Consider the following 12,399-nt stretch of genomic DNA (forward strand, 5'->3'; position numbering starts at 1 on the left):
TTCTTCCAACATCTCTCCCGTTATCTTAATTGGGATTCTGGAATTGAAGTAACTTGTAAAACTAAACCCTAACCATTACAAAATATAGTAATGCAAGTTTATTTAGAAAATAAATTGAACATAAATAAAAGCTACCTGAATGAAGGTGGAGAGCAAAAACTGGAATGGAAATAAACATTTGACATTCTTAAAGTGCATATGACTACTTGAAATGATGCTCACTTCCATGTTTTGCTTAACAGTATTTATTTGCAATCAAATAACCTAAGATTCAGAGATGTGACGTGGCAAGATGTCAATGACTAATTACAATTTGATCCAAAATTCAGATTCACCAGTTCTAACAGGAGCAACAAGACCCTGTCTTGACACATGGAACTGCAAGTTAGAACACAGATTTGAGCCAGGAGCTCCTGGGAACAGAAATTCAATGAGATGGTTTGACAGACTGATTGGAAGTGATGATTAAGGATATGCTGGAAATAACTCAAAGTAGAATAATGCTGTCAGAAAAAAAAGTTGTCTGATGAAAGTATGAGAACAATATATTAGTTGACAAATTTATCCATTATACAATAAAGATGAAAGTTGAGACTTTTACAAGATATTCGTTTTTCTGACATCTTAAAGAAGCCATAGCTTCATAGGCACTAATATTAGACAGACAGCATGCACACTGTGCATTGTAGAGAGGGTATAGAGTTTCTTCTTTAAACAGCTCAGTAAGTTAAATGTCATTCCACATTTGTTCACAGCTTCAGTACATGTTAGTATGCAAATTTGCCAGTCAACTGGTTCAACAATTCTCCAGTGCTAGTTAATGTAGCTCTTGAAGTACACTAATGATCTCATTTATTAATTTATTGGTAAAATCCAACTCTGCATCCAAGGAGTTTGGAGATTTAACTATTGTGGTGCTGCACTATGATGAAGCAGTGTTAATAAAAAGTCCTCAACAGCGAACACTTTTACAATGACTACTTACCTTGCTGTGGTTTTAGATTTCCTTAACTTATACTTCAAGTTGCATTAAATAAGGCAGCTTTAAAACACGTACACACTGAAAGGGAAATTTAAATATCCTGCTTTGGTGTTTTTGTAGTTTTGTGCAATCATTGCGTTCAGTTTGATCACCAAACATTCCAATTCCAGTAGGCAATCAAGTCCTGACATCCTAGGCAATTTACCTCAACCTAAAGGAGGAATGAAACATTTTTCCACCATCCCTCTAGGTCAGTTTTATATGCTAAGTCAATGAATCAATTTAGTTCCTTTTGTGATTTTTACATGTTCCTTCTAGCTAAAGGAATAATGAGTACAGAGTGCACAGTGGTTAAAAACCTGAAGTGCATGTAAACTATACAGAAATAAATTGTTTTGAAATTCATGAACACATGGGCATGGTTGACCCTGAGTTACGATTCAGCACTTGTCTAGTACACACTGAAAATTTCTGCTGTAACTGGGTGCATAAGAAGAAACAAAGAGTGGGATTGTTCCATCGTATCCAGACTTCCACTGTTTGTATGACAGATTTTCAAATTAGTGAAAAACTAAAAATCACACCACTCCATGTAGGTTAGTCTCATGCACTTGATTACTGAACAAGAGTAATTAAACTGTTTGCAGAGCCACTCAATCCACCTTCACCCTTCTGGAAGGATTTTATAATACTTGGTACTTGGAGTCCTGTGTACAAGCTTAGGCCACCACACCAGACCTGCATGAGGAGGAAAATGCCAATTAATTTATCAGTCAGATATTTCTAAAAGCAATAATGAAGCTCATAATACATTTTAATAGTAAAATATACCACTAAAGAAGCACAGAATGGTCATAGCAAAGCAGGGAACCAATCAGCCCATCATGCTCATGCTAGCTTTCCAGCAACCTTTCTCTGTAGCCTTGAAATTAATTTCTTTACCATATACTTATTGAATGAATTCCCTCACAAGTCATGGCTAGCAGCAGATCATTCCTGATTCCAATTATAAACTATAAGTCAGGATAGAAGGTAGGGGGAGGGGAAGAAGTAGTACAAGGTGGCAGGTGATAGGTGAAACTGGGTGAGAGGGAGGGGGTGAAGCAAAGAGCTGGGAAGTTGATTGGTCAATGATGAAGGGCTGAAGGAGGAACCTGATAGGAGAGGAAAGAAGTCCATGGAAGAAAGGAAAGGGGGAGGAACAAAGGTGTATCCTCCTGTATATTGATGAGGCCCTATGTACTGTAGATCAGGAAACCCCTTTGTCCAGCCACGCTTTGTCTGCCACAAAACACAGGATTTCCTGGTGACCACCCATTTCAATTCAACTTCCCATTCCCATATGTCAGGCTACGGCATCCTCTATAGACACAATGAGGCCACATTCAGGTTGGAGAAGCAACACTTTATATCCCGTCAGAGTAGCCTCCAACCCGATGGCATGAACATAGATTTCTCGAACTTCTGGTAATTAACCACTTCATCTCCTTCACCACTGCCCATTCTTGTTTCCCTTTCACATCTTTTCTTTTTACCTGCCCATTACCCAAAGATTCCCCCTTCTCTGGTCCTTTATCTTTTCCACCAATCAACTTCCCAGCTCTTTGCTTCATCCCCTGCCCCTCTCCCAGTTTCACATATCACCCACCACCTTGTACTTCTTTGCTCCATCTTCTTATTCTGAATTCTTTCCCCTTCCTTTCCAGATCTGTTGAAGGGTCTTGGCCCAAAACGTCAACTGTTTATTCCCATCCATAGATGCTGCCTGATCTGCTGAGCTCCTCCAGCACACTGTGCATTATTCTTGTAAACCTTTTCTGTATACCCTCACTGGCTTACAGCCTTCCTTTAATGTGGTGATCAGAATGGAACACAATACTTTAGCTGAGGCTACGGGTTCAGCATGTCTGTCCTCCTTTTATACTCTCTGCTTTGGTTGATAAAGCCCAGAAATATGTATATTTCTCAAATTGTTCTGCCACTAGTGTATTCTGTAAGGTCCTTTGCTCCTGTATACCTTTTAGAACAATATATTGCCTCTTCTCATGCTTCAGAGTGCACAAACTATTATTTCTATACATTAAACTTCATCTTCAATGCTTTTTCCCACTACATCAACTTCCATATCTTCATCATGTTGCAATCTATCACCATCCTCTTCACACTTTCAAGTTACATGTTATTTATACACCTAGAAACTGTGGCTTACACCCTTATTCAAATGCATTAATATAGAGAAAAATTGGCCTTTATACCAAACCCCAGCGGATTGCCGCTCTTAACCTTATTCTAGTCCAATAAACAACAATTCACCATGACCTTCTGTGCCAAATTCACTTCCATGCTATCAATGTCCCATTTATAGGATGTATTCCAAATTGGCTGATAAGCCTGTTACATGGCACCTTATCAAAAATGGAAGTTCAAGTGCACCATGTTGACTACATTTACGGCACTATCTTGGGCAGAATCTTTTAATTCACAAGGAAAGGATATTGAGTTTATTTATGAAATTATTTAAATATTTTGTAATATATTTGTTTCTCACGTCATGATAGCATAGTGGTTACGCTTTACAGTACCAACAACCTGGGTTCAATTCCTATCGCAATCTGTAAGGAGCTTGCATGTTCTCCCCATGATTGTGTGGGTTTCCTCTACATAATCCGGTTTCCTCCTACAGTCCAAAGATGTATCGGTTGGTAAGTTAATTGCTAATTGTAAATTTTCCTATGATTAGGCTAGGGTTAAATCAGGAGTTGCTGGGCAGCACAGCTCAAAGGGCTGGAAGGGCTTATTCTGCGCTGTATTTCAATAAAATTTAAAAAAAAATGGAAAACTTCCAAGGATCCAAAATTTCTATATTCATCCTAGAATTTTTAATTTAGTGTACTAATATCAAGTACATTGGCCTATACTAATTTTATAAACTTTTCATTATTTTAGAAATACAGTTGACCATTTTTACAAAATTATGACTGCTTTGTCATCAGATTTAAGATTCTAAGAACTGTGGTACTTTACAAACTATTAAGCCAAACTGTTCTTTAGCAAAACATTGATCAGTCACTTACCATAAATGCAGGAACTACTGGTTGAGTAAATTTTGCCTTGAAAGTATATAATAATTGCTTTGTATCAGCATTATAAAAGGAAATTTGACCTGCAAAAGTAAAATGCTTATTTACATTTGAATATTTACATTGTTATTTCTTAAAAGTGAAACAAAGGTAATTTAAGCATTAGATAATCATAAACTAAAAGATGACTTCCACAATTAATTTGTGTACAATTATATATAGAGAGTAGTAGCAACACAAGATACCATAATAACATAATTGCCAGTACAATTTGATACTAAACCACAGATGCTTGATCATATAAAGTTTAGTCAAATAGGCACATTTTAAGGAAGAAATCAAGGAAATTACACAAACAGAAAAACCAGGAACGTTAGCACTGAGATGCCTCACGTCAGCCTTTAATAGTAAAGAAAACCTCCCAATTGCCTTTTGCATCTGTATGTTAAGATTGTATCACTGTCTACCAACATTTTTCTACCACAGATTTTCAAAACATTTTCCGACAAAAGTTATTAACCTTATATTCCTCTACAGGATATTCTACCTCCAACTTAAACATTGAAAGCTAGGGAGAATGAACAGGCAATTTTTTAAGTTGACAGAGTATTGCCACTAGTAATCAATGCTGTAGTTTTAGCCAATTACAATTCTGATCAACAACTTGGACGTATGAGGACATGCCAGATATACCAGATGATTCAATTGCTTTTGGTGGCATTGCATTCTTAACCACTCTTCAGGTAAATATCTTACAATTCTGAATATATCAGCTCTATACATTGATTATCTCCAGTTTTGGATTTCTCTACCAACTGGATGCATTTTCTCTAAGATTTGTAAACTTTGAAGGATAAAGGTCAATACTGCATTCCTAAATCTTACTTATTTCATCAAAAACACCCCTAGCCTATTGAACCGTTTCTTACTTTCAGGAAGCTTTTGATAGGGTCCTACACAAGAGATTAGTATAGTAAATTAAACCATGATAGGATAGTAAAATAGGATAAAGTGCTAATAGATTGAGAACTGGTTGACCAAAAAGAAACAAACAATAGGGTCTTTTTCTGAGTGGGAGGCTTTGACTAGTGTGGATATCAGTGCTAGGATAGCAGCTATTATCAATAGACTGTATATTAATGATCTGAAGGAGGGAATTGAATGTAACATCAGTAAGCTCAGCAAGGACACAAAGTCGGGAAAGAGGGTGAATACTGTAGAAGTTGTAGAAAAACCCAAGTCAAACGAGTGGATAGATACACTAATGTGGATAACTGTGAGCATATTCACTTTGATGGCAATAAGACATGACAGTGCATTGGAAAAGGAGGAGATGCAACAAAACTTAAGTGGCCTTATGCACCAGATGCAGCATTCAATTGATGAAAATTGAATGCTGGTCTTCATAGTAAAAGGAGTTGAGTATAGGAACAGGGATGCCTCACTGCAATTGTAAAGGGTCTTAGTGAGATCAAAGGTGTGTGTGTGTTTTTTTTAATATAAATGTCCTAGCCAAGGACGGATGTTCTTGTTCTAATAGGGGATTCAGCAAAGATTTACCAGACTGAACTCTGGGATGGCAGAACTAACTTATGAAGAATGATTAGATAAATTGGACTACACACATAAAAGTTGCTGGTGAACGCAGCAGGCCAGGCAGCATCTCTAGGAAGAGGTGCAGTCGACGTTTCAGGCCGAGACCCTTCCTCAGGACTAACTGAAGGAAGAGTGAGTAAGGGATTTGAAAGTTGGAGGGGTGGGGGGGGGGAGGGAGATCCAAAATGATAGGAGAAGACAGGAGGGAGAGGGATGGAGCCAAGAGCTGGACAGGTGATAGGCAAAAGGGATACGAGAGGATCATGGGACAGGAGGTCCGGGAAGAAAGACGGGGGGGGGGGGGGAACCCAGAGGATGGGCAAGGGGTATATTCAGAGGGACAGAGGGAGAAAAAGGAGAGTGAGAGAAAGAATGTGTGTATAAAAATAAGTAACAGATGGGGTACGAGGGGGAGGTGGGGCATTAGCCGAAGTTAGAGTTCATGTTCATGCCATCAGGTTGGAGGCTACCCAGACGGAATATAAGGTGTTGTTCCTCCAACCTGAGTATGGCTTCATATTTACAGTAGAGGAGGCCATGGATAGACATGTCAGAATGGGAATGGGATGTGGAATTAAAATGTGTGGCCACTGGGCGATCCTGCTTTCTCTGATGGACAGAGCGTAGATGTTCAGCAAAGCGGTCTTCCAGTAAGATAAATTCGGCTTATGTTTATTAGAATTTAGATGATGTAGAGGTGATCTCAGAAACCCATAAAGTTCAAATGTAATTTCTAAGATAATAGATTAGACACAGGAAGGAGACAAAAGATTTGAAGATGCTGAGAAATGGAGCAAAAATCAAGTTGCTGGAGTAACTCAGGCAGCACCTGTGGAGGCAAAGGTATGCAGGGTCTCAAATTGATCCCTTGCCTCCTCAGATGCTGCTCCAGTTACTCCAACAGATCTTCTACATTTAGCAGGGCAGGGTAGTACAGGGTTCAGTCAAATATAGAGAGTAAACTGACAAAGATGAAGGAAAACATCTTCCCTCAGAGAGTGATGCTTTGTGGAATTCTCTACCAGAGAAAGCAGTTAAAGCCGAAGTGTTAAATATATTCAAATAGGAGGTTGATTTTTCTCATAGAGCTAGAGAGATGAGACACGAGTTGCACAGTGGCAGAGCTGATAAACCAGCTCCAACTACCCAGGTATGATTTGACCTCTTATGCCTTCTGTGTCAAGTGTGCACATTCTCCCTGTATCTGCATGGCTTTTCTCCCGCATTCCAAAGACTTGCCAATTTGCCAGATTAAATTGCCCCAATGTGTAGATGAGTGGTAGAATGCATGAAGGTGGATGGGTTGATGGCAAAATAGAGAGAAGAAAATGGGATTAGTGTAAAAATTGTTGTTTAATGTTGTCTGTGGACTCAGTAGACCACTGAGTTGTCTCCATATGACTTTATATGGGGAGAAGGCAGGACTTCAGTACTGAATACGGATGATCAGCCATGATTATACTGAGTTATGGAGCAGGCCCTAAGGAGAATGGATGGCCCTGCTGTTTTCTGTATTTTGAAGAGTACGCTGTTAGTTTTGATAGTACTTGTACCATCATTATATTTTGTGAAATATTAACAGTTCTGCAGAGCAAAACTTTACACAAAATGTGATAAAATGCATGTGTTGCTTTTCAACTCCATCCCTCTAGTATAAAGACAGGTTATTGTTAATGGTCTCACTAACCTGCATTGCTACTTTTATTAATTTCTACACCTGTACTACTGGATCATGTCCTTTAATCATTTCAGACAAACCAAGTAACACAGGTAAGAGGGTTGGGGACTGGAACTAGCTGGTCTATTCTTGCAAGAAGTTGGTACAGAGTCAATGGGTTAAACTTTGGTGTTGAAACCATTCTGTGATGTTGAGTGCTCAACCACAAAGGAGACAGAAAGTGTCACAACAACAAAGGCATTGGTTGTCACAGCAATTTACAATCTCTAACAACTATGTAACTTTGAGAAGGACCGTTTAAGTGCAATGGCAATGCTTGCAGTGGTTCAACTATGGAGTTGCATAAAAGTGGAGACAGATTTGGAGGCAACATATTTCAGGACTATAGATAGGACATGTTTTGCAGGAAGTTGGGGCGGGAAGAACCTGTTGACATGCTCTGTCAAGGGGATCAGGGCAGCAGTTAAGTGGACAAGCATAGCTTGGACAGGAAACTAGAGAAAAGTGCAAATTCAGCACTGGGAGAAAGATGCAACTCCTTAGTAACTGTGAAAGTAAAAGGAGGATGGGAAATAGTTTCGGAAGATTGATTTGAGAGATGCAAAGCCAAGGGCATCTTTGTGCTCTGCGATAATGTTAAAACTAAGCAATTTTTGGAGAGGAAACCATAACCTTATAGTGCCTCAAGGCCCATTGATCAACCTCTGAAGGGCAAACAAATCCACTCCTAGGCTTATCAAGATCTAACATATTATCCAGATCCAGATTGAACTGTATACTTTGCCCGGTATATGCCAAATATACCAACCTGTGCCAATGTGAACATAGTTTGAGAGAGAAGCCATGATTAAGTGGATCACATTATCTCCCAAAGCAATGATTGTTATTTATAAAGTAATCTAGATTTATGAAATGTTCACTTGAATACAATTTTTGAGATCATTGATCTGGTATTCCCATCTCTTTGCCTAAAATGTTATTAAGTTTAGACAGAACAATGCCAGTAATATCAAGATGGAATTCTTTCAGTGCCATTATAAGGACAAATGACTGTGCATGTTACTTTGTAAGCTTTTTTTAAGGGCCTAAATTTCTCTGAACTACAGTTGATAATGCAATGCAGTTTGACCTAAAAACGAGTTTGTATACTCTGACTTCTCACTCCACCACTGAATTCACCACAGCATGCAAAATAATGACCCTATTTTGAATTATTTTGATATATTTTAATGTTTAAATTTCTTTTCCAAAATATTTTACTGTTTTTGTTTAAATATATTTGAATAGTTATTGAATATCTGACCATCATAAACATTAAAACCTCAAAAGCAGCAAGACACCTGGTTTACTTTTCCTGGACACACTGGGTCAGCTAATCTACCACACTGCATCTATACAAGTGCTGGTAAGCTAGAGTGTCAAGGCAATGGGATTGATCCAGTACTATTCAGCCCAAAGCTTAATTGACATCAAATCATCACCATAACCCAGCAAAATTAAGGTTAAGACAAGAAATTAGGCAAATAGGAAGAAAGCTTTGATATCTGTTATAAAAAAGCTACCTCCATCATAGTCGCAGTATACACCTATTTTATCTGGAACCTGCACATCCATGATTTTGGCTTTGTTGTTGTGTTTAGCAGCAAAGGATGCCTGCAGCCAGTTGTTAATATGAACACACCATGATGTAATAGTCTTCCCCAGCTGATCAAACTTTCCAAGATTTCTGTACGACACACCTATACTATAGGATTTACAGTCTTTTTGAGACTTCACTTCCCAATAATGTTGTCCACTTTCGATCACTGCATCTCCTGTGGAGTACAAACAAAGATGTAAATCTCCTATGGCTGATGCACAAACTTTAACACAAATAAATACTTGGATTTTTATTACATTTTTCCACTCAATGAAGCAATTTAAGGACTTTTACTACTGATGGTCAAGTAATTAAGGCACTAGACATAACTTTCTATGAATTTGTGTCTAGCTGTGTTTGCACTTTTATTTTCTGTATAATCCACTGTATCTTTTCCTCCTGATGTTGAATCCATGTTTTCTTGCTCTTGGAGCCATCATCTTCACATTCTGTTTTAAAAGTGTTAACCCCAATAGGACAAAATAGTTGTGTCCTTTTCAGTTTTCTGCAGGTTCAATACAACTTAATTGCTTTTAGCTGAGTCTATTTATTAATCTCAGAATTCCATATGCTTCACCGACTATTTGCTCAACATGCCTTCTAAGAATATACTGTACACCAATGTACGTCTAGGTCCCTGAGTTTCTGCACATTTAAAAAAAAAAATCCTGTTAGTTAATTTATATGTTTTTGGCAAATTATAATATCCCTCTGACTTTGAGGACCCAGGGCATGGACAGATGCAAACTGGTCCAGGGAGAGGTGCGAGCAACTGACAAGGAAATGCGTACCACCAGGATGGTAGGAATGGGGCAAAAGGCAGCTTGGACAAGGTGGGAGAGTGTACTGAAGCAGAAGATTTCCTGGTCCAACATCTGGCAGGCAGAACCCCAGTGCATCAAGTTCATAATCCAGGCCGTGTACAACACCCTATCTAGTCCAATGAACCCTTGCTTGGGGCAAAAGTGAGATACCATCATGTACTCTCAGCCCTGACAGAAGGATCCTAGAACACATCCTCAGCAGCTGCCTAGAAGTCTTGAGAGAAGGATGATACTGCTGGCATCATGACCAGGTGCTGAAGGCAGTGGCAGAAAAGCATCTCCTTGGTCATTAACAACAATAGACACCTCCGGCAACCCAGAAAGCCCATGGCCTTTGTCAAAGCTGGAGACTAACCAGCTCACTAGCAGGCTGACTTGCCAAAGTCAATCTCAGCAAGCAATTAAAGTTCCCTGATTTCAACATATCATTATCACTGAGGTTTGTCATGGCTGTTCTGTCAGAAACCCCAAAGCAGGTGGTCACGGTAGAATTAAGTGCCTTGTAAAGACCAGATTGAGGTATTTGAGTGCAAGAAAGCCAAATACCAGGAACTGGTAGAGTAGTGCCAGAAACAGGGGTGGAGGCACAATGCGAGCCTATACAGGTGGAGTGTAGAGGTTTTGTTGGCTGCTCGTTCTGCAGAACCTACTCTCTCCTTAGCATTAGGGAGGGCTGCAAAGAGAAGAGCCATCAGGACTGTCACAGAGGCTGCTGACCGAGCCTTCAGATGGCTATGGATCAAGAGGTGTGACTGATAGATCAATGCTACTGGGACACAAGCCAGGGCCTGATCAATCCTGGCTGAGTCGCCCAAGCGACAGCCTGACATTGAAAGACACGAAAAGCCTAATATACCCAGGTTACATCATGATGATATGTCCCAGCATCAGCAAGACAGAAAATTTGACTTCACTTTCAACAATAGACCTAGCATTCTCAACTGTTTCAATTAAGTTAAAATTGGTTTTCCAGACTCCTGGCAGAATCAGACTAGCTCAGTAGCAGATCAAATTCATTTGATACTGCCTGCTTGAAGTTCAGGGTAATAAAACCTGATGGATTTACTTTAAATAATCAATTATATTGGACAAATGTAAGAATAATATTCTACAAATTAGCAGACATTTCTTACTTATTTAGTCACATCACAGAGGTAACAATGAAACCTTTCTTCAAAAGAAAAATCAGTGCACCCATCTCTCAAACAAATTCTTACAATTCAAAAACAGTATTTTGTTTTGCAGGTAACTGAATTCCTGTGTCAGGATGATGACCAGTAGACATTTCAGAGTCCTTATAGATTTCCTCCCCTGAAAGACATTGGTGAACTAAGTGGTTTTAAAGACAATCCTTTGGTTTTATGGTCATTAGCAACATCTAATTCCAGATTAACTGAAACCCTGAGGAAGGGTTTTAGCCCAAAACGTTGACTTTTTACCCTTTTTCTACAGATGTGAAAAAGCTGAGTTCCTCCAGCATTTTGAGAGTATCACTTTTATTTCCAGCATCTGCAGATTTTATCTTGTTTGTATTAAGTGAATTTAACATTTTGCAGCTACCACAGTTGGTGGTTGCCAGTCCAGGTTACTAGTTCAGTAATTCAACCACTTTCCTACTGGAATAACTACTACTGGGTAGAAGATAGTTTCACCTGCTTTTAAAAACCGCAATACTGGCAGTAACTCCCCCTCAAGGCTAATGGTAAGGCTAATAATGATTATATGTATTAATGTGTTTATATTTATCACGGAGTTGAAAGCCAAAATGCACAGCTATAAAAAAACCTAGATCTAATTCTGTCCCACCTAAAATAAACAGATAAACACCTACCATCTTAAATACCTTCCCAATTTTAATATTTTCATTGTGTACTCTCTTCACAACCCAAACACACTGGCACACATGTTTAAGCCACAGTGCACAATATAAAGAACTCATCTAAGTTCAAATGACATTCCCAGATTTACTTCATTCTCCAGCAATATGGAAAGTATCATCAGAATGCAAGATTTAGATGTTTCAGAAGGGATAGGAAGAGAGTGGTGTTGCTAATCAGGGATAATATCACAGCTGCAGAAAGGGAGGACATCATGGAGAGATCATCTACTGAGTCAATGTCAGTGGAAGTCAGAAACAGGAAGGAAGCAATCACTCAATTGGGAATATTCTAGAGACTCCCCCCCACCCCCAATAGCAACAGAGATAGTGAGGAGCAGGTTAGTCGTCAGATGTTGGGAAGGTGTAAAAGAAAGTTTGTTGTCATGGGTGACTTCAACTTCCTTAATTTGGTTGGCACCTCTGTGCAAATGGTTTAGATGAGGCAGAATTTGTTAGGTGTGTCCAGGAAGAATTCCTGCACTAAAAAGGCCATACTAGGAGGGCTCTAGAGAGTTGGAAGGAAGCCAGGAAGAGATGAAGAATGGACTTAAAAAGCCATGGTGAGTAGGATTAAAGGAAAATCACAAAGCATTCTAGATGTATGTGAAGAACTGGAAGATAATTAGAACACGGGTAGGACTTATCAGGGATGTAAGAGGAAATGAGCCTGGAGTCGAAGAAGGGAGGGGAAAGTCCTTAACTAATACTTTGCTTCAATATT

The 12,399-nt window shown here is 39.0% G+C and overlaps 1 protein-coding gene across 3 annotated transcripts in view; it reads right to left on the minus strand.

The window, feature by feature from the left end:
• Positions 1-480: 480 nt before the first annotated feature.
• Positions 481-12,399, minus strand: part of fsd1l (fibronectin type III and SPRY domain containing 1-like) — a 73,528-nt gene continuing 61,609 nt past the window's right edge. For all 3 annotated transcript variants that reach the window (XM_072281823.1, XM_072281822.1, XM_072281821.1), the window contains 3 exons: positions 8,899-9,150; positions 4,057-4,145; positions 481-1,720 (listed from right to left, as the gene is read on the minus strand). In XM_072281823.1, the coding sequence (XP_072137924.1) occupies positions 1,598-1,720; positions 4,057-4,145; positions 8,899-9,150 (464 nt within the window). In that variant the 3' untranslated portion in view covers positions 481-1,597. The remainder of the gene's footprint in view (positions 1,721-4,056; positions 4,146-8,898; positions 9,151-12,399) is intronic.

This window comes from Mobula birostris, chromosome 17, assembly GCF_030028105.1.
Source record: "Mobula birostris isolate sMobBir1 chromosome 17, sMobBir1.hap1, whole genome shotgun sequence".
Taxonomy (NCBI): Eukaryota; Metazoa; Chordata; class Chondrichthyes; order Myliobatiformes; family Myliobatidae; genus Mobula; species Mobula birostris.